The sequence below is a fragment of the Macaca thibetana genome, chromosome 16 (assembly GCF_024542745.1).
Source record: "Macaca thibetana thibetana isolate TM-01 chromosome 16, ASM2454274v1, whole genome shotgun sequence".
NCBI lineage: Eukaryota > Metazoa > Chordata > Mammalia > Primates > Cercopithecidae > Macaca > Macaca thibetana.
The window spans coordinates 57,807,473-57,828,933 of NC_065593.1; the positions used below are offsets into that span (position 1 = coordinate 57,807,473).

Genomic DNA, 21,461 nt, shown 5'->3' on the forward strand with positions numbered 1-21,461 from the left:
CCACCCTGGGTGACAGAGCAAGATTCTGACTCAAAAAATAAAATAAAATACTCCAGTTTACAAAGAAACAGGCCCAGAGAGGCAGTGTGACCATAAGGGTTAGAGGAGGATGCTGAGGCCAGGCCAGCCTGAGCTTCACACCTGCCCTGCGGCCACAGCTCCATTCCCAGAGTGACCAGGACTGTAGAGACCCTGTGCCCTGGGGACATGTCCTGGGGTTTGACTCTCTGTGCCAATGAGTCAGGGCTGCCCTGGGCCCGAGAATACCCAGGAAGGACTGGTGCCCATGGGCAGGTGTCTGTCACCCCAGGCAGAGCCAAGTGGCCTGTCCACGATCCCCCTGGGCCTGAGAATACCCGGGAAGGACTGGTGCCCATGGGCAGGTGTCTGCCACCCCAGGCAGAGCCAAGTCGCCTGTCCACCATCCCCCTTTGGGCTCCTATGTAGTCTCTGGTGGGAATCCATGCAGTCCCAGCAGCCACGGGAGACAACAAGGTCAGAGACGTGGAGACCAAGGGCTGGAGGTGAGAGAAGGGGTCTGGGGAGTCTGGTGGTCTCCTCCTCGGGGCCTCCAGAGCCAAACCTCCAGGCAGGGCCTCGGACAGGACTCCCCACAAGGACAGAGCTCTGGAGGGAGAGGAGGCTGGGAGACCTGAAAGAGGCCTGGCTGTTGCCCTGTCTGGGGAGGGCTGTGGCCTTTGCTGGGAGGGCGGGGCCTGCAGTGCTGTCGGAGCTGGGGAACCACATGCGAGGTGCTGGCTCCTGGCCAACTCTGGCTTGAGCACTGCGGTCCAGCAGCCGTGACGTTTGCTCCTCTGAGGTGGCTGAAAGGGACCTGAGGGCGGATGGTGGTATGTCAAGGGACCAGGCTCACTGAACAGGACACTTGTGGGTTGGGCCCAAAGGGATTTCACCAGTGAATAAACCCTTTCTTCCCACGTTTGTGCCGAAAGAGAGAGAGGCCCAGCTCACCTAATGGTCAATCGGTCAATTGGTGCCACACTTTCCTGTAGGACACTTTCCTGTAGGACCAGGGACAAAACGAGCCCTAGGACACGAAGAGGACGCTGGCCTGTAGCTCCGTGGTGACGGTGACCCCAGGCTGTCCACGCTGACTTCTCACCCCAGGCTGTCCATGCTGACTTCTCACCTTTCCCAGGACGGTTGATACCTTTCATTCTCCGGAATGAAAACACTCAGGACATTCACCCAACACTGAGCCGTGCCTCTTCTAGCAGCGATGGCTGAGGCGTAGCCTTTGCTACCCAGGGACCGGAAGCAGGGAACTTCCACTGTGTGACAACATCCATTGCAAATTTAAACTCTGTACTTAAAAAAAAAAAAAAAAAAAAAGCCCGCCGGGCGCGGTGGCTCACTCCGGTAATCCCGGCACTTTGGGAGGCCGAGGTGGACGGATCACCTGAGGTCAGGAGTTCAAGATCAGCCTGACCAACATGGTGAAACCCCATCTCTACTAAAAATAGAAAAATTAGCCAGGTGTGGTGCTCCGTGCCTATAATTCCAGCTACCCAGGAGGCTGAGGCAGGAGAATCTCCTGAACCCAGGAGGCGGAGGTTGCAGGGAGCTGAGATCACGACACTGCACTCCAGGTTGGGCAACAGAGTGAGACCCCATCTTCAATAAATAAATAAGTAAAAATAAAAATATTTGTGAATGTATACCGCAGTAGCAAAAAATGTGCCTGGCCCCATATCTTGGTCTCTGACGCCATTCCCCCAACATAAGGAACCAGGTTCCTGGGAGAAACATGGCTGACTCCAGGGCTGGGCTGGTGTCTGAGACAGGAAAAAAAAACCAGTGTTTTCCCTGCTCTCACATACTCAACAGTCAACATCCAACACAGAACACTTCAACTCTGGTCACCAAAATGTGTGTGGGGATTTTCCCCAAACGCCAAGTGAGTCTCCAGCCCACACGCGCTGGGTGTCCTCCAGCCCTGTTCCATTGTGACACTTTCTCCCTGCAGACGGTATCCGATCCTGCAGGCTAAGGTCTCAGTCCCACAAGCGTGTCCTCCATTTCTGATGCCAGTCCCAAGTACAGCTGTCCCTTTGTATCCTTGGGGGATGGGATCCAGGACCTCCAAAACACCAAAATCCACAAGCCTGGAGTCCCTGATACAAAATGGCATGTTCTTTGCATATAACCTCTGCACCGCCTCCTGTGGACTCAAATCACCTCTAGATTACTTATAACACCTGCTATGTAAATTCTATGTAAACAGTTGTTACATCGTATTGTTTTTTAAATTTGTATTATTTGTATTATTATTATTATTATTTTTGAGATGGAGTCTCCCTCTGTCACCCAGGCTAAAGTACAGTGGCACGATCTCGGCTCACTGCAATCTCCACCTCTCAGGTTCAAGCGAGTCTCCTGCCTCAGCCTCCTGAGTAGCTGGGATTACAGGCACATAGCACCACGCCTGGCTAATTTTTGTATTTTTAGTAGAGACGGGATTTCACCATGTTGGTTGGTCAGGCTGGTCTCAAACTCCTGACTTCAGGTGATCCACCCACCTCAGCCTCCCACAGTGCTGGGTGTACAGGCGTGAGCCACCGCACCCAGCCTTATTTACTATTTTATTTTTGTTTTTTGTATTTTCTTTTTTTTTTTTTTTTTTTTTTTGAGACAGAGTTTGCTCCGTCGTAAGGCTGGAGTGGCGCAATCTCGCTCTCCGCCTCCCGGGTTCACGCCATTCCCTGCCTCAGCCTCCCGAGGCTGGGACTACAGGCGCCCAGTGGCCCGGATTTGTATTTTTAGTAGAAACGGGGTTTCAGCTCACGTGGTCTCGAACCTTGTGATCCACCCGCCTCGGCCTCCCAAAGTGCTGGGATTACAGGCGTGAGCCACCGCGCCCGGCATTGTATTTTCTTTTCTTTTTCTTTGTAATGGAGTCTCGCTCTGCCACCCAGGCTGGAGTGCAGTGGCACGATCTCAGCTCACGGCAACCTCTGCCTCCCGGGTTCCCGCCATTCTCCTGCCTCAGCCTTCCGAGTAGCTGGGACTACAGGCACCTGCCACCACGCATGGCCAATTTTTGTATTTTTAGTACAAACGGGGTTTCACCATGTTGGCCTGGCTGGTCTCAAACTCCTGACCTCAGGTGATCTGCCTGCCTCAACCTCTCAACGTGCTGGGATTACAGGCGTGACCCACCGTGCTGGGGCAGTATATTTTGTATTTTCAGTTTGAGATTTCTTAAATACTTGGATGTGGAACCTGAGGACAGACGGCCAAATGTAGCAGGTGTCACCCACCTTCGGGCCAACTGAGGTTCCCATGGCCCCTCCTCCAGTTTGGTGACTTTGCTGGAGTGACACAGAACTCAGGGAAGTACTTTCCTCATTTTATTATTTTGATTTACTTTCAGAGATGGGGTCTCACTGTGTTGCCCAGGCTGCAGTGTGATGGCATAATCACAGTTCACTGCACCCTCAACCTCCTGGGTTCAAGCAATCCTCCCACCTCAACCTCCCAAGTAGCTGGGATTACAGGTGTGCACCACCACTCCCAACTAATTTTTTTTTTTTTTTTGAGACAGAGTCTCTCTCACTCTGTCGCCCAGGCTGAAGTGCAGTGGTGCGATCTCAGCTCATGGCAACCTCGGTCTCCTGCGTTCAACTGATTCTCCTACCTCAGCCTCCCCAGGAGCTGAGATTACGGGCATGTGACAAGACACCCAGCCAATTTTTTTTTTTTTTTTTTTTCTGAGACGGAGTCTCGCTCTGTCACCCAGGCTGGAGTGCAGCAGCGCGATCTCTGCTCACTGCAAGCTCCGCCTCCCAGGTTCATGCCATTCTCCTGCCTCAGCCTACCGAGTAGCTGGGACTACAGGCGTCCGCCACCTCGCCCGGCTAGTTTTTTTTTTTTTGTATTTTTTAGTAGAGACGGGGTTTCACCATGTTAGCCAGGATGGTCTTGATCTCCTGACCTCGTGATCCGCCCGCCTTGGCCTCCCAAAGTGCTGGGATTACAGGCGTGAGCCACCACGCCCGGCCTTTTTTTTTTTTTTTTTTTTGAGACGGAGTCTTGCTCTGTCGCCCAGGCTACAGTGCAGTGACGCGTTCTTGGCTCACTGCAACCTCTGCCTCCCAGGTTCACGCCATTCTCCTGCCTCAGCCTTTCGAGTAGCTGGGACTACAGGCGCCTGCCACCGCGCATGGCCAATTTTTGTATTTTTAGTACAAACAGGGTTTCACCGTGTTGGCCTGGCTGTTCTCAAACTCCTGACATCAGGTGATCTGCCTGCCTCAACCTCTCAACGTGCTGGGATTACAGGCGTGAGCCACCGTGCCCGGCCTCATTTTTTATTATATCACAGTATCACAGGAAATACACAGGTTGAACCTGGAATATCTTGTAGTGCCAAAAAGTAAGGAAGTGCTTACACACACACACACACACACACACACACACACACACACACACTGATGGAAGCATGTCGGGGGAGCCCAGCAGACCACAAGAGCCCCCGTAGCTCTGGATTCTAATCCAAACTATAAACACCCAGTCAGGCACGGTGGCTCACGCCTGTAATACCAGCACTTCAGGAAGCTGAGGCGGGTGGATCACTTGAGGTCAGGAGTTCAAGACCAGGCTGGTCAATGTGGTGAACCACCATCTCTACTAAAAATACAAATATTAGCTTAGTGTGGTGACCAGCACCTGTAAGCCCAGCTACTCAGGAGGCTGAGGCTGGAGAATCACTTGAACCCAGGAGACGGAGGTTGCAGTGTGCCAAGATCATGCCACTGCACTCCAGTCTGGGTGACAGAGCGAGACTCCGTCTCAAAAATACAACAACAGGCCGGGCGTGATGGCTCATGCCTGTAATCCCAGCACTTTGGGAGGCCAAGGCAGGTGGATCACAAGGTCAAGAGATCAAGACCATCTGGTCAACATAGTGAAATCCCGTCTCTACTGAAAATACAAAAATTACCTGGGCATGGTGGCATGCACCTGTTGTCCCAGCTACTCGGGAGGCTGAAGCAGGACAATTGCTTGAACTTGGGAGGTGGATGTTGCAGTGAGTCGAGATCATGCCACTGCACCCCAGCCTGGGTAACAGAGCTAGACTCCATCTCAAAAAAAAAAAAAAAAACCACCACCGAAGCCTGTAATCCCAGCACTTTGGGAGGCCGAGACGGGCGGATCACGAGGTCAGAGATCGAGACCATCCTGGTTAACACGGTGAAACCCCGTGCCAGGCGCGGTGCGTCTGTACCCAGCTACTCGGGAGGCTGAGGCAGGAGAATGGGTAACAGGCGGAGCTTGCACTGAGATCCATGCACTCCAAAAAAAAAAAAAAAAAAAACTACCACCACCAACAAAGTATAAACATCTGTAAATTCACGCTGCTATAGACACATCATTGAACAAACAAATAAACGGGGGAGGAGACAAGTCTCCTTTGCAGAAAAATTCTACATAATTTTTGCAGACACTCTGCCCCTAGGGAGGGGGAACCTAACCCCCCACTTCTTCCTTGGGGGCTGCAAATCGTGACTTCTCCACAAACGGCACCATGTGAACAGGGGGACTTCACGGTGGAGAAACCTGACAGGCTCTGAGTCAGCCAGGTGACCCAGGCCAGCCCCACCCATGACCTGGCAGGTGGAGAGCATACGTCCTTGACAGGCCGGGATGAGGACGGGACTTCAACCCTGTGGTCTTCCTCCCAAAACCCATATCCCCTGTCTAACCAAGAGAAAGATATCAGACCAATCCCAACAGAGGGACACACTCCAAAACACCTGCCAGTGCTCCTCACAACTGCCACGGTCATCGAACACGAGGGAAGCCGAGAGGAGCCTGAGACCTGAGGACTGAGTGTGCTATGGGGTCCGGGATGGGCTCCTGGGACAGGAAAAGGACAGCAAGTGAAACTGAGGCAATAGGAATCAAGTGCAAGCCTTAGTCAACAACAATGTGTCAGTATCGGCTGTGATTCATTAGCTGTAACAAAGCCCGCCCCCCATAGCTCACTAGGAGGTTAACCATAGGAAGGCTAGGTAAGGGCTGTGTGGGAGGCTGCACTACCTGGTCAATTTTTCTGCTAATCGAAAAATGTTCTAAGGCTGGGCACGGTGGCTCACGCCTGTAATCCCAACGCTCTGGGAGGCCAGGCAGTTGGATCACCTGGGGTCGGGAGTTCGAGACCAGTCTGACCAACATGGAGAAACCCCATCTCTACTAAAAATACAAAATTAGCTGGGTATCGTGGTGCATGCCTGTAGTCCCAGCTACTCGGGAGGCTGAGGCAGGAGAACTGCTTTACCCTGGGAGGTGGAGGTTGTAGTAAACTGAGATTGCACCACTGCACTCCAGTCTGGGTGACAGTGTGAGACTTCGTCTCAAAAAAAAAAAAAAAAAGAGGCCGGGCGCGGTGGCTCAAGCCTGTAATCCCAGCACTTTGGGAGGCCGAGACGGGCGGATCACGAGGTCAGGAGATCGAGACCATCCTGGCTGACACAGTGAAACCCCATCTCTACTAAAAAATACGAAAACTTAGCCGGGCGAGGTGGCGGGCGCCTGTAGTCCCAGCTACTCGGGAGGCTGAGGCAGGAGAATGGCGTAAACCCGGGAGGTGGAGCTTGCAGTGAGCTGAGATCCGGCCACTGCACTCCAGCCTGGGCGACAGAGCGAGACTCCGTCTCAAAAAAAAAAAAAAGAAAAAGAAAAAAGAAAAAGGAAGACCAGGTCTGTGAAATCTAAGGTCACATCGTCATAATCGAAGAATTAATTAAGTGTCTGGTGGGAGAGAGCTCAGACATGACGAGATGAAGGGTATATGAGTGTTTGTCATGCTATTTTATAGCCCTTCTGCGGATTTCAGTTTTTCTAAGTAAAACGTTCAGGAAATACCTACAAGGATATACCAGAAAATGTTCAAAGTGGTTGAATCCAGGTGATGCAATTACAGGCAATTTTTGTTTCTCTTTGTAGTAACAAAGCTGGACACAGTGGCGCACGCCTGTAATTCTAGCACTTTGGGAGGCTGAGGCGGGTGGATTGCCCGAGGTCAGGAGTTCTAAACCAGCCTGGCCAACATAGTGAAACCCCGTTTCTACTAAAAATACAAAAACTTAGCTGGGCATGGTGGCAGGCGCCTGTAATCCTAGCTGCTAGGGTGGCTGAGGCAGCAGAATCGCTCGAACCCGGGAGGCAGAGGTTGCAGTGAGCCAAGATTTCGCCATTGCACTCCAGCCTGGGAAGAGCAAAACTCCATCTCAAAAAAATAAAAAATTGGCCGGGCGCAGTGGCTCAAGCCTGTAATCCCAGCACTTTGGGAGGCCAAGGCGGGCGGATCACGAGGTCAGGAGATCGAGACCATCCTGGCTAACACCGTGAAACCCCATCTCTACTAAAAGATACAAAAAACTAGCCGGGCGTGATGGCGGGCACCTGTAGTCCCAGCTATTCAGTAGGCTGAGGCAGGAGAATGGCATGAACCCGGGGGGCGGAGCTTGCAGTGAGCCAAGATCACGCCACTGCACTCCAGCCTGGGGCACAGAGCAAGACTCTGTCTCAAAAAAAAAAAAAAGAAAAGAAAAGAAAAAACTTTAAAATTTAGTAAGAAATAATTTTGGCCAGGCACGGTGGCTCAAGCCTGTAATCTCAGCACTTTGGGAGGCCGAGACGGGCGGATCACGAGGTCAGGAGATCGAGACCATCCTGGCTAACACGGTGAAACCCCGTCTCTATTAAGAAATACAAAAAAAAAACTAGCCGGGCGAGGTGGCGGGCGCCTGTAGTTCCAGCTACTCGGGAGGCTGAGGCAGGAGAATGGCGTGAACCCGAGAGGAGGAGCTTGCAGTGAGCTGAGATCCGGCCACTGCACTCCAGCCTAGGTGACAGAGCGAGACTCCGTCTCAAAAAAAAAAAAGAAATCTTTTTTTTCTTTTCAAAAACATTTCATATTTTAGTTTAAAAATGGAAGATTTGGGAGTGACTGCAAATGGTTAAATAAATAAATAAGTAAATAAATAAATAAAAAGGTTGAAGCAGGAGGATCACTTAAGCCTGGGAGGTCGAGGCTACAGTGAGCTGTGATCTCACCACTGCATTCCAACCTGGGTGACAGAGCTAGACCCTGTCTTGAAAAAACAAGAGGGGCCGGGCCTAGTGGCTCACATCTGTAATCCCAGCACTTTGGGAGGCCGAGGCAGGCGAATCACAAGGTCAAGAGATCAAGACCAGCCTGGCTAACATGGTGAAACCCCATCTCTGTTAAAAATACAAAAAAAAATTAGCCGGGCGCAGTGGCTCACGCCTGTAATCCCAGCTACTCGGGAGGCTGAGGCAGGATAATTGCTTGAACGCGGGAGCCAAGATCGCACCATTGCACTCCAGCCTGGGCGACACAGCAAGTCTCAAAAAAAAAAGGGAAGAGTTGAGTGTTTTTCTAGGTGTTTAATGTGAAGAACAAGTGAAGAGCCCTGGAACGGCCCCTGCAGACAGTAACTAACAGTCAAACGTCTCTGCCCCAGGCAGGTTAGGGACAAGACAGAATGAGGGTGGGGAGGGGGGCTTGGGGAGTAGAGCCACGGTCTCCACGCTCTGCTCCCCCCATGGCCACAGTAGAGCCCTGTGAACCTCAGGCTATGACAGCAGGATCCTGAAGCCCACGCAGGCTCTGAACCACACGGCCATCCGGAAGAGGTGGGGTAAGTGTTGGGGAAACCCCCCTACCCGCCGCAAGCCCTGGCTGCCGCCTCCCGCCTCCTACACCCCTCCCCCACACAGCTGGCCCTGGAGGCTGCTGGAGCTGGGGTTACCCCGTGGGGACCCTCACGCTCTCTGCTCCCCTCCTTCTCCCTCCCCCTCCCCCAAGAGCTGTGAAACCAACTCACCAGACTGACAGATGCAGGTGCGCGGGAGGCGGCGGGAGGCGGAGGTGGGGGTGGTGCCAGCAGCCAATGGGTTAATGGTCCCGGCAGGGGCTCCACAGCGGACCAGGGTCAGATGTCTCTGTAAGATGGGGACAGGCATGTGGGCTGCTATTCTAGGGCTCTGATCACGGCTGTCTATTTATAGTGCTGGGGGGGGCCGCCTCACATAGGCAGCAGAGAGGCTGCCCTGCTGCAATGTCACCGTCGTCACCGCCTCTGCAGGCTGCGGGCACCTGCCACTACCGCAGGGAACTGAGGGGTCTTGGTCCAGCAGGGACCCCAGGGCCTTGGAGCACTGTGTGAGCCGGAAACGTGGCTGGCCAGATGGGCAGCGCCATGGAGCCCCCTGGGAGTGCATACCTGCACCTGGGCGCCGTGACGTCCCCTGTGGGCACAGCCCGCGTGCTGCAGCTGGCCTTTGGCTGCACCACCTTCAGCCTGGTGGCCCACCGGGGCGGCTTCACGGGCGTCCAGGGCACCTTCTGCATGGCCGCCTGGGGCTTCTGCTTTGCTGTCTCCGCACTGGTGGTGGCCTGTGAATTCACACGGCTCCACGGCTGCCTGCGGCTCTCCTGGGGCAACTTCACCGCCGCCTTCGCCATGCTGGCCACCCTGCTGTGTGCCACGGCTGCGGTCCTGTACCCGCTGTACTTCGCCCGGCGGGAGTGTCCCCCCGAGCCTGCCGGCTGTGCTGCCAGGGACTTCCGCCTGGCAGCCAGCGTCTTCGCCGGGCTCCTCTTTCTGGCCTACGCCGTGGAGGTGGCCCTGACACGGGCCCGGCCCGGCCAGGTGACCAGCTACATGGCCACAGTGTCAGGGCTCCTCAAGATCGTCCAGGCCTTCGTGGCCTGCATCATCTTTGGGGCGCTGGCCCACGACAGCCGCTACGGACGCTATGTGGCCACCCAGTGGTGCGTGGCCGTCTATAGCCTGTGCTTCCTTGCCACAGTGGCCGTGGTGGCCCTGAGTGTGATGGGCCACACAGGGGGCCTGGGCTGCCCCTTTGACCGGCTGGTGGTGGTGTACACGTTCCTGGCTGTGCTCCTGTACCTCAGTGCCGCCGTGATCTGGCCAGTCTTCTGTTTCGATCCCAAGTATGGCGAGCCCAAACGGCCCCCTGACTGTGTTCGAGGCAGCTGTCCCTGGGACAGCCAGCTGGTGGTGGCCATCTTCACCTATGTCAACCTGCTCCTGTACGTCGCTGACCTCGCCTACTCCCAGAGGATTCGCTTCGTGCCCAGCCTATAGCCCACATCGGCAGCCCGCCCACCTCTGCTCTCTGGCCAGCAGCTCCAGGCCCTGCAAGGGAAACTCAGGTGAACCGAGGTGTCAAGTAGCGAGTAGGAGGGAAGTCGCGGGCTCAGGGCAGATGAAGTACAACGGGAGAGGTCGTGCCCCGACTTCCAGGCTGGGCTCACGGAGGAACGGAGGGACAGGGGCAGGACGCAGGGCTGAGGCCCTGAGCAGACGCAGGGGAGAGCCTCACCTAGGCTAATCCCCAGCTCTCTCTCTCTCAGCATTTCCCGGCGCTCCTGGGGCTCAGTGCTGGTCACTGTAACATAAGGGAAAACTTTAAAGCCGCTGCTGTTGTGACCCATTTTGCAGCTGGGGACGCTGAGGCCAGAAGGATTTGCGAGGCACCCAGTACCTCCGTGAGTGTCTGGAGACCACACTCAGGCTGGGTAAGGCAAGCTGAAAAATGAATGACTTTCAGAGGAAAGGCACCCAGCAGAGCAGCTGGGCCAATCAAGGGGAGGGAGGGGCATGTGGAGCCGGAACCACTCCTGGCTCAGAGAGGCAGCTCCCAGAACCCTGCGAAGAGGGGCCTGCCTGGGGGAGCTGTGCCGGCTCACAGAGGAGCCAGAAATCTGGACAAGCCTCTCCCACCCATGTCTGGGAAGCCTCCGGGCTAGTAGCCACAGCCTTTGGAAGCAGGCTGCCTCCGGGGTGTCTGCTGGCTGGAAGTGGTGCAGGTGGCCTGGAAGAGCCTACAGAGCCCAGCGGCGCCAAGTGCACAGTGGACGGAGAGGACCTGGTTCTGCCATAGCCACAGAGCCCCACCTGGACACCCACCATCAGCTGTGACAAAGCAGCATCAGCAGTGGCCGGGTGGGCATCTGTGCACTGTGGGCCTCTGTGGCACTGGGAGGGAGCCCAGCTGAGGACAGCCGCTGGACACAGAGTCTGGGCACTGCTTGCCTCTGCTCAAGGGTCCAGTTGCCCAAACACTCCTGACGCCGAGGCCATCATCCTCCACGCTCCAGCCAGCTTCTCCTGCACAGAAGCCCAGCCTGGACCAGCCAGGAGCTGACCCACTGGCCGCCCCTGAGTCCAGGCCGGGTGGGCAGGGGCACAACAGCCCCTCAGCCCATTGACTGGGTCCCACTGACGTCCTTGAGCAGGAAATAAATGCTGACAGTTAGATGCACCCTGCCTCTGGACCAGCAGTCTCTTCTGAGGGGACTGTGGGCACCTGCCCCTCCTGGCGGCCCCTCCTAGCATGCTGTGGGGGAAGGCTGAGGAAGAAGTGGCCCGGGATTGTGGTCAGGGCAGGCTGGGCTCCTGAGGGTCTGAGCAGCCTCCTGGGGAAGGGGCAGGCAGTGTCCTCTGCCTCAGAGGGGTGACAGGTCAGCCTGGCTCTGACAGGCCTGTGGCTCATGCCCATCCCTCCCAGAGGCCTGCAGCGCTCACCTCCTCCCCCATGCCCATCTGGGGGTCTCGAGAGGCCCCGGACACAGCAATGGACAGACGCATTGTTGTTCCTTTTGGATGGCGGTCCCCACAACCAGGCCTGTGTTGCTGCCATGAAGAATATAAGGAAGGGGCCTCGCTGGCCCCTGAGGAGGGGTCTTGCTCACATTAGCCAACAAACAGGGTCTGGCCGACGTCCTTTACTCAGAGGGGGTGGGTCAATGGCAGATCTCAGACAAGGGCAGTCAGCTGTGGGGCCTGCTGCTGGCTGAGAGTGGCGGGGAGGGGTACAGGGATCACCTGCCTCCTGACTCAGGGGAGACCTGGGCACCAGTCTTGCAGGGGACCCAGCCTCCTCTCCTTTTTTTTTGCTGGCCAGAATTCTGAAACGAGTTAATTGTCACCAACTTCCCAATTTCCTCCCTGTCCGGTGGCCTTCTGCCACCTTCTCAAAGGTCCTGAGGGAGAGAAAGGAAGGGGAGGAGACCCAGGGCTGGGAGGTCTGGCTGGGAGGCTTCCTTCAGAATCAATGCTGTTGATGGTGTATCCCTGGCCCAGAGGGCTGTCCATTTTGGGTTTTTGGGTTTTTAGGTAAAAGTGTTACTTGCTGTTATCACTTGGGGAAAACTGATTTTGAAATGGCCTGGGGAGCTTGGCTCTCAAAGCACCGTGGCGATGCTAGCCTTCGTGTCCCAGGTTTGAGCTGTCCATCTGGACAAGCGCCTCCCATGGCCACCACAGAGCAGCCTCCCAGTGTTGGTGGTGGTCATTACATGTTGACAGTGGGGGGAACAGGTAGACAGATAGCCAGAACACGTGGTGCTGCCGCTGTGGCAGGAGCGTCCCAGGCCTTCTGAAATGATGTGCTAGAATAGCCTGTCATCATCTAAGATACAGCACAGAAAAAATAAGGTAGCTCCTCTCACCCCTTGGCAGGGGAATGGGCTGCCAGTGATCCCTTCTGACTTCGCCCTTAATCTCACCACCGACAGGGACCCTGACTATCCAGAGCCCGAATCAGATGAACTCTGAGCATGCTCTCAGGGGGAAGTGACTGGAGCTTCACTCTCCCTAAAACCCAGGGCAGGCATGATGTTTGGGTATTGGAGGATGCTCCGGGTCGCATGGGAGCTGGGGCACGATGGGGTGGGCTTCCTGTGTTTGCTAGCGGAGCACCACTGTGTGCCCAGTTAGAAGAACACCTGTGGCTGCAGTGTCATGCCTTTCTTTTCTTTTCCTTTCTTCTTTTCTTCCTTTTTTTTTTTTTAGGTGGTGTCTTACTCTTGTTGCCCAGGCTGGAGTGCAGAGGCCCAATCCTGGCTCACTGCAACCTCCACCTCCCGGGTTCAAGCGATTCTCCTGCCTCAGCTTCTCAAGTAGCTGGGATTACAGGCGCCTGCCACCACGCCCGGCTAATTTTTTGTATTTTTAGTAGAGATGGGGTTTCTTCTTCTTTTTTTTTTTTTTTTAGACGGAGTCTTGCTCTGTCACCCAGGCTGGAGTGCAGTGGCCGGATCTCAGCTCACTGCAAGCTCCGCCTCCCGGGTTTACGCCATTCTCCTGCCTCAGCCTCCCGAGTAGCTGGGACTACAGGCGCCCGCCACCGCGCCCGGCTAGTTTTTTGTATTTTTAGTAGAGACGGGGTTTCACCGTGTTAGCCAGGATGGTCTCGATCTCCTGACCTCGTGATCCGCCCGCCTCGGCCTCCCAAAGGGCTGGGATTACAGGCTTGAGCCACCGCGCCCGGCCGAGATGGGGTTTCACCATGGTGGGGTTTCACCATGTTGGCCAGGCTGGTCTCGAACTCCTGACCTCAGGTGATCCGCCCACCTCGGCCTCCCAAAGTGCTGGGATTACAGGAGTGAACACACACACACACACACACACACACACACACAGAACTCCTGACCTCAGGTGATCCGCCCACCTCGGCCTCCCAAAGTGCTGGGATTACAGGAGTGAACACACACACACACACACACACACAAAGGAAAGAAAACGCGGTGCAGCCGGGCTTCTCCAAACTCGATGACAGGAGAAGGGACTGATTCCCAGAGAGCACCGGCCACGCGCCCAGGGCCGCCAGCTTGACGCATCCGTGTCCGGGTGGCCCAAGACAAAGCCCTGCGTGCAGGGCCCCCTCGGACCGCCCCCTCCGCCCGCGTCCTCGGACCCCACGGTAGGTCCCAGGAAGCGCGACCCGGAGGAGCGCGGGTCAGGGGACGGCGAGCCTGAGAGGGGGTGTGTCCGGGGGTCGGGGGATCCCAGGGCACGCGAGCGGCGGGGCCCGGCGGACGGCGCGGGGGGGGCGCGCGGATGATGCAACCGCTTTGGCGCCGCCGCGCGCTCTGATTGGCCAGCGCCTGGCGGCCGCGCCCGGATTTGCTGGCGCGAGGGGGGCGGGGCTGGGGTGCGGGTGCCGCGTGGCGGGCGCGGCGCGGAGGGGTGGGGACGGGCTGCGCACGGTAGCTGGGTTGGGGTCGGGCTCCGGGAATGGTGGGCGGCGCCTGCCGGGTGGGGCGCGACGGTAGCCTAGCTCCGGGCGGGGCGGGAGCCCAGACGGGGGACCCCCGGGGCGCCGGGTCCTGCCCGTACTTTTCCCCCTTCCCAGTCATTTCCTCTGCGGAGCCTCTACCCCTGCGGTGGGTGCGGGACCCCTCGCCGCTCTGGCTAGGGGATCCGGAGCAGTTAGCGGGCCAGGGCCATCGGACAGCAAAGTGGAAAGCCGGGTGGGCACCCGGCTGCGGGAGGAGCGGTCAGGCTGGCACTGCCCTCCTAACTTGCTTTGATCCTGCCAGTCTCATCCCGCAGAGCCGGTGCCATCTGTGGGGGCTTTGGGCCGGGGGTCTCCCGACAGCATGAGCGTGGGCTTCATCGGCGCTGGCCAGCTGGCTTTTGCCCTGGTCAAGGGCTTCACAGCAGCAGGTAGGTCCCCAGGTGGGGGACGGTGAAGCCCCGTGGGAGAGACTGGCCCCTTTCCACTTCTGCAGGGCTGGGGGCTGAAGGTGGGGGCTGGGTCACAAGACCTGAGTCCTGGGGGAACTGGCAGCTTCTGTGTGTTTGGGGCTTTACCTGTGCTGTCTTACCCTTCTTCCTGGGAATGGGGAGGGAGGGAAGCCAGAACTGGCCATGAAGAGGAACTGTTTCCCCTCTCAGGCATCTTGGCTGCCCACAAGATAATGGCTAGCTCCCCAGACATGGACCTGGCCACGGCTTCTGCCCTCAGGGTAGGTGCAGGTGAAAGGGGAAAAGGAGACAGTCCCTGTGGGGCTGGGCGTGGAGATGCAGGAGTGCTCCCACCCAGTGAGGGCAGGGGCCCTGGGCTGGAGTCTCATGGACCCTGCCTCCTTGCCCCACCAATTTCTCTTGGGACCTGGGTAGTGAGAGTGTGTACAGCTAACAGGAGGGTGTTGCTCTGGAATGGAGCTCCCTGCACAGAGTTAAAGTTCCGAGGGGTCCTCTGGGGGCCTGGCAGGTGGGGCCACAGCCGGGCAGCCAAAGAACACACCTGGGGGCTGCTTGAGACCGCCACTCACACGTGGAGAGCGGGGGTCTGGGGGACGGCAGTCCGAGGCTGGTGGCAGGGCGGTGGTGTGAATGGAGGCTCCTTTTCTGTCTGCAACAGGGACACGTTCCACACAGAGTTCCTCCATTTCTGGGTGGGAAGGGTCATCAAGGCGGTGGTCAGAGCCCTGAGCCCCCAGCCCTGCCCACCCCCAACTCCAGCATTCTCTGTGCTGTTCTACCTGTGGGGCTCTTGGCTTGGTGGGGGTGCAGACAGCCACAGGAACAGGCTAAGCCCACCTGTTGCCCCCTGCAGAAGATGGGGGTGAAGCTGACACCCCACAACAAGGAGGCGGTACAGCACAGTGATGTGCTCTTCCTGGCTGTGAAGCCACACATCATCCCCTTCATCCTGGATGAGATAGGCACCCACATTGAGGACAGGCACATCGTGGTGTCCTGTGCGGCCGGCGTCACCATCGGCTCCATAGAGAAGGTAGCACTGCAGGCCTAGTGGGGTGTGGAGAGAGGCTGTCTACAGCCCTGGCCCTCAGTACTTCTGTTTTCTTTTTTTTTTTTGAGACGGAGTCTCGCTCTGTCCCCCAAGCTGGAGTGCAGTGGCCGGATCTCAGCTCACTGCAAGCTCCGCCTCCCGGGTTTACGCCATTCTCCTGCCTCAGCCTCCTGAGTAGCTGGGACTACAGGCGCCCGCCACCTCGCCCGGCTAGTTTTTTTTTGTATTTTTAGTAGAGACGGGGTTTCACCATGTTAGCCAGGATGGTCTCGATCTCCTGACCTTGTGATCCGCCCGTCTCGGCCTCCCAAAGTGCTGGGATTACAGGCTTGAGCCACCGCGCCCGGCTAGTACTTCTGTTTTCATCTGCAGAAGGGTTGCAGTGTCCCGGCCCACTGGGACGGCTCGGGCACTGCTCGGGGGGGGGTGGGTGCATCTAGGCACTGCATCCAAGGCCAGACAGACACACTGGTTTCTCTTCCAGAAGCTGTCAGCGTTTCGACCAACCCCCAGGGTCATCCGCTGCATGACCAACATCCCCGTCGTGGTGCGGGAGGGGGCCACCGTGTACGCCACAGGCACACACGCCCAGGTGGAGGACGGGAGGCTCCTGGAGCAGCTGCTGGGCAGCGTGGGCTTCTGCACAGAGGTGGAAGAGGACCTGATCGATGCCGTCACGGGACTCAGTGGCAGCGGCCCCGCCTACGTGAGGACCGCGGGGGCAGATGGCAGCGGCGGACACTTCCCAGGACCACAGGGCACATCTGTCCCTGCCCCCCTGGGAGGGCCACGGTGGAGGGCTCCAAGGCTGTGGGAACTGGAGCTTGCCCAGAAGGGAAGGAGAAGCCCAGGAGAGAGGCTCAGGGTGCCTTCTCCCCACAGGCATTCACAGCCCTGGATGCCCTGGCTGATGGGGGCGTGAAGATGGGACTTCCAAGGCGCCTGGCAGTCCGCCTCGGGGCCCAGGCCCTCCTGGTCAGTGTGTTTCCTGACCCTCTGGTGGGGCCACTCCTTGCAGGGCCCTGGGGCCTCACTGGGAGGAGCCAAGTGGGGAGTCAGTGGGTGTTGCAGTGGCTGGGGCAGTGCCCTGCAGAGGCAGGTGGGTGCTCACAGCCGTCAGCCTTTCTTCTGGCTGCAGGGGGCTGCCAAGATGCTGCTGCACTCCGAACAGCACCCAGGCCAGCTCAAGGACAACGTCAGCTCTCCCGGTGGGGCCACCATCCATGCCTTGCACGTGCTGGAGAGTGGGGGCTTCCGCTCTCTGCTCATCAACGCTGTGGAGGCCTCCTGCATCCGCACACGGTGGGCCCCCACCCTGCCCACTTCCCTGGTGTCCAGTCCTTGCGTGGCAGAGGCCTCCATCTCGCATACATCGGCTCATTCATGCACTCAGCAGATATGTATTGAACTCTGGCCTGGCGTTGGGCAGGACACGGGGCCCTGAGGTTCCCTGGGTTACCGTGTGCAGTGCTCCTCCCCACCTCACGGCAGTTTCCTGTGAGGAGGGGACATCCACAGAGGGACCCGGATGCTCTGCCCTGTGCTCCCCACATAGGTCCACCATCGTCATAGCCAGGAGCGTCATTTGAGCCAGGGGCCACACCAGTGGGGTGGCGGGGTGGCCAGGCACGTTAGGAAACCTGTGTGCCTGGTTCCACCTTCCCCCTGCCCTCGCTGGGGGATTAAGTTAGACTAGCAGGACACACAGCAGCATCCAGGCACAAGGAAAATTCCATGGAAGGTGAAAAAAGGAAAGAGCAGGCGAGAGAGTTTACTGTATGCCTGGGATCCCACAGCTGGTCAAAGGCAGAGCCAGGCTGAGAGCTGCTGTCCCCAGATCAGGTCTGCAGGGTGGGTGAGGACGTGTTTCTCGCCACACTGCCCACTCTCCAGTCCAGACGCTCTCAGACTCTGCGAGTGCCACCCTGTAGCAGTGAGGGGAACATGAAGGGCCTGGCCTCACCTCCAGCCTGCAGGAGAGACGGGCATAAACCCATATCCTGTGGTGGGGCCATGAGAACTCAGGTCTGGGGGGTGCTGCGGGGAGATTTGGTGATGCTGAGCTGATTCCAGTGAGGTGAGAGGGAGCCCAGCAGCTGTGTGGGGTGTGTCACTGGCAGAGGGGAATAAGGTGAGGGGAGCCCAGCAGCTGTGTGGGGTGTGTCACTGGCAAAGGGGAATAAGGTGAGGGGAGCCCAGCAGCTGTGTGGGGTATGTCACTGGCAGAGGGGAATAAGGTGAGGGGAGCCCAGCAGCTGTGTGGGGTGTGTTGCTGGCAGAGGGGGATAAGGTGAGGGGAGCCCAGCAGCTGTGTGGGGTGTGTCACTGGCAGAAGGGAATAAAGGTGCTGAGATGAGGGTGACAGCATTGCCCAGGGCTGACGCATTGGGAGCTGTGGGCTTCGCTCCCTCTTCCTGGGTGCACGCTTGTGCTCCAAACCCAACCTCTCCCTGCCTCTCCAGGGAGCTGCAGTCCATGGCTGACCAGGAGCAGGTGTCACCAGCCGCCATCAAGAAGACCATCCTGGACAAGGTGAAGCTGGAATCCCCTGCAGGGACCTCTCTGTCGCCTTCTGGCCACACCAAGCTGCTCCCTCGCAGCCTGGCGCCAGTGGGCAAGGATTGACACGTCCTGCCTGACCACCACCCTGCCACCACCTTCTCTTCTCTCATCACTAGGGGGACTAGGGGGTCCCCGATAGTGGCCCACTGTCTGGCTCTGATCAGCGCAGGGGCCAGCCAGGGGCATAGCCAGGGAGGGGCCACGTCACTTCCCACTGGAAATCTCTGTGGTCTGCAAGTGTTTCCCAGCCCAGAACGGGTGGATTCCCCAACCTCAACCTCCTTTCTCCTCTGCTCCCAAACCATGTCAGGACCACCTTCCTCCAGCGCTCAGGAGCCCGGAGGGTCTTCACCCACTCTTAACTCCAGTGTCAGCTGGCATGGGCTCCTTCCTGAGTGCAAAGGTCAAGGGCCCCCTCTGTGAAGGCTCAGCAGAGGTGGGATCCCACACCCCCTCCTGGCCCCTCCCTGCCCTCCATTCAGGGAGAAACCTCTCCTTCCCGTGTGAGAAGGGCCAGAGGGTCCAGGCACCCCGAGTCCAGCGTGAAGGGCCACAGCCCCTCTTGGCTGCCAAGCACCCAGATCCCACGGACATTTGGGGAAAGGGCTCCTTGGGTTGCCGGTGAACTTCCTGTGGCCACCGCCTCCTGCTCCTGACCTCCCTGGCAGGGTGCTATCACTTCTGTCTTGGCGCTTCCAGTTTTATAAATTGGTTTCCAGCCCCTAGTGCCCTGACTTCTGTCTGCCAGATGAGGAGGGAGGCCCTGCCTGTCAGGGAGGGTGGTTACTGTGGATGGAATAGTGGGGCCTTCAACTGATTAGACAAGGCCTGCCCACATCTTGGAGGGCATCTGCCTTACTGATTAAAATGTCAATGTAATCTAATGCAAAGGTCTGCAGAGTCACGTATTAGTCTCATGCAACCCCCCCCTCCCCCGCCAGAAACAGAATAATGTTTGACCAGACGCTCAGGCACCCTGTGGCCCAGTCAAGTGGACACATACAGTCAGCCATCCCAGGATCCCAGGAGGTCCACAGGATTGGAGGAGCTGCTGAGGGTTGGGTTACAAGGGCCAGGGATGCTCTGATTCCTTCAACCAACACATAGTTACTGAGTATGGAGACAGCAAGATGAGGCCCCCTTCCCCCCTGAGGCAGTGCACACTGTGTGAGGGGAGGCGGGCTGGGTGGCAGCAGGGTGTCAGGCTGTGCAGGGGTTAGGAGAGCTGAGCAGCTTTCTGGAACTTCATCACGGGAACTCATTTCCAGAACCCCCACAGGCCCACAGCAGAATGATGCTTGGTATGTACGAGGCATGTGGAGGGGCGCTTGGGGGACAGAATCCAGCACTTCCCTCCGAGGGAGGGAAGACATGCAGGGGAACAGGAAGGAAACGCTGCGGCAGGGCAGATGGCATGGGTACATCCTCCACTGCCACTCTCCACCTGGCGAGAGTCCTGGCCGCTCCCCACAAACTGAGCACCCATCACACCCAGGCACAAAGGGGATGGTAGGTGGGGCGAGTCCCTGCTGTCTGGCTGGGATCTGGCAGCGCAGGAGCTAAGCAGGGGACACAGATGGCCAGTGCTGGGCTGGGAGTCCCTGCAGGCTCCCCTGAAGGTCCCCTCCTGTGTGGGTGGACGTGGGCATCAGGGCGGGCGGGGAATGCCCTTGTGTCAGGGCTGTAAGCAACAGAATCACCCCCTGCCCCAGCAAAGTGCCCGGCAGTGCTGGGAGACCCTGGCATCCCTCCTACCTGGGCAGAGGTGCCCCCAGAAGAGACTGTCCCACAGGCCACACGCCTGTCCCAGGACTAAAGCTGCCCCCTGACCGTTCCCCTCAAAGCCAATTTCCCTGCCAGCGCCACTCTTCGGTGCTGACGCAGAGCAAGATGAGGGATGTGGGGCTGCCAAAAGTGCTTCTGGTCTGGGGACACAAAGCCAGCAGGCAACATGGGTTTCAAGTGAGGCAGACAGGTCTTGGGCCCCAGAGGAAGCACAGGGAGGTGGGGAGGTGAGGAGGTGGCTGGGGCGGGGGGTGTTTGTTTCAGCAGGTGGGCCCTAGGAGCCTTCCCGCTGTGGGTTCCTGATTCAGCAGAGGCAGGTAGAGCCAGAGTCCACAGGAGGCTCCTGACACGCATGAGAAGTCTGGGGAGGTACATGAGGCAGGCTGTGGGGAGGCGGACACCCAGGAAGCCAGAGTGTGAGGACAGACCCAAGCCAAGCAGCATCACGTTTTATGTGGGTCTGCAGCAGGTCGAGGAGGGAGATGGCTCTGGGGGCCAAGGACCCAAGAATCCTGCTAGGAAGCATCGAAATACTGCCAGGCAAAGGAACCCTACATGGGGCCCTGTGGGCTGGCTGGATGGTGCTTTCCCTGCTCCTGTCACCAGCAGCTCTGACACCTCTCAGTCCTGTAAAGCCCCTTCCAAAAATGAAGCAGTTTGGAGTGAGTCCCTAGCAAGCCGGGTGGGCCCTGGAGGAAGAGCTGCCCGCCTCTGCTTGGCTCAGCTTCTGCCCCAGTTTATTGTTCATTTTATTTTACTTTTTTTTTTTAGAGATAGGTTCTCTGTCGCCCAGGCTGGAGTGGTCGTATGATCACAGCTTACTGCAGCCTGCAACCACTGGGCACAAGCAATCCTCCCACCTCAGCCTCCTGAGTAGCTGGGACAACAGGTGTGCACCACCATACCCTTTTTTTTTTTGTAGTGATAGGGTATCTCTATGTTGCCAATGCTGGTCTCAAACTCCTGGGCTCAAGCGATTCCCCCACTGCCTCCCAAAGTGCTGGGATTACAGGCGTGAGACACCGCAGCTGGCTTGCCACCGTTTCTTGGTTGGAATTGCCCTGACTCCAACTTGCCAGCTGGGGCCCTTGCCCTGCCCATTCTGCCACTCCTCTTCAGTGCCTGGCTGACCCCTGTCCATGGTACTTGTGCAGGACAGGCTCAGGCTCCAGAACAGCCCCTGGCCAGGCAGAGATGGGAAATGTCCACCCTGGGAGGGCCCTGCCTGGAGACCAGGAAGAGGAAGAGCAGGGCTGGACTGGACCCATGTCTGGGTGTGGACGCTAGCACCTGCCTCCCGGCAGCATCTGGTTGAGACCTGCTGCTCTCAGGAGGAACCAACGGGGTCTTAAGGTCAGTCCCACAGAAGGTGTAGCCTGGGGCAGGAGGATGCTGGGGAGATGCCTGTGGGAGGGAGGCGTCCGGCTGTGATGGGAAGTGAGCTCCTGGAGGTGCAGCAAAGTCCAATCAGGGAGTCAGGCCTCAAGGTG

At 57.7% G+C, this 21,461-nt stretch overlaps 3 protein-coding genes across 6 annotated transcripts in view; all 3 read left to right on the top strand.

Moving 5' to 3' along the window:
* SIRT7 (sirtuin 7) overlaps positions 1–21,461 on the top strand; it is a 50,436-nt gene that overhangs the window by 10,787 nt on the left and 18,188 nt on the right. The gene's annotated exons all lie outside the window — the stretch shown is intronic.
* Positions 8,712–11,337, top strand: MYADML2 (myeloid associated differentiation marker like 2). 2 transcript variants are annotated; one of them, XM_050764057.1, is made up of 2 exons: positions 8,712–10,231; positions 10,433–11,337. In XM_050764057.1, exon 1 carries the CDS (start codon positions 9,240–9,242, stop codon positions 10,161–10,163), a length of 924 nt encoding a protein of 307 aa, XP_050620014.1. In that variant the 5' UTR covers positions 8,712–9,239; the 3' UTR covers positions 10,164–10,231; positions 10,433–11,337. The 2 variants fall into 2 exon arrangements, with proteins under 2 accessions (XP_050620014.1, XP_050620015.1); XM_050764058.1 differs by having other exon boundaries at positions 10,521–11,337.
* PYCR1 (pyrroline-5-carboxylate reductase 1) lies at positions 13,567–19,070 on the top strand. 3 transcript variants are annotated; one of them, XM_050764053.1, is made up of 8 exons: positions 13,567–13,785; positions 14,405–14,531; positions 14,763–14,833; positions 15,427–15,606; positions 16,109–16,330; positions 16,507–16,599; positions 16,763–16,926; positions 18,087–19,070. In XM_050764053.1, exons 2-8 carry the CDS (start codon positions 14,465–14,467, stop codon positions 18,247–18,249), a joined length of 960 nt encoding a protein of 319 aa, XP_050620010.1. In that variant the 5' UTR covers positions 13,567–13,785; positions 14,405–14,464; the 3' UTR covers positions 18,250–19,070. The 3 variants fall into 3 exon arrangements, with proteins under 3 accessions (XP_050620010.1, XP_050620012.1, XP_050620013.1); XM_050764055.1 differs by lacking the exon at positions 13,567–13,785 and adding an exon at positions 14,027–14,071; XM_050764056.1 differs by lacking the exon at positions 13,567–13,785 and adding an exon at positions 14,055–14,133.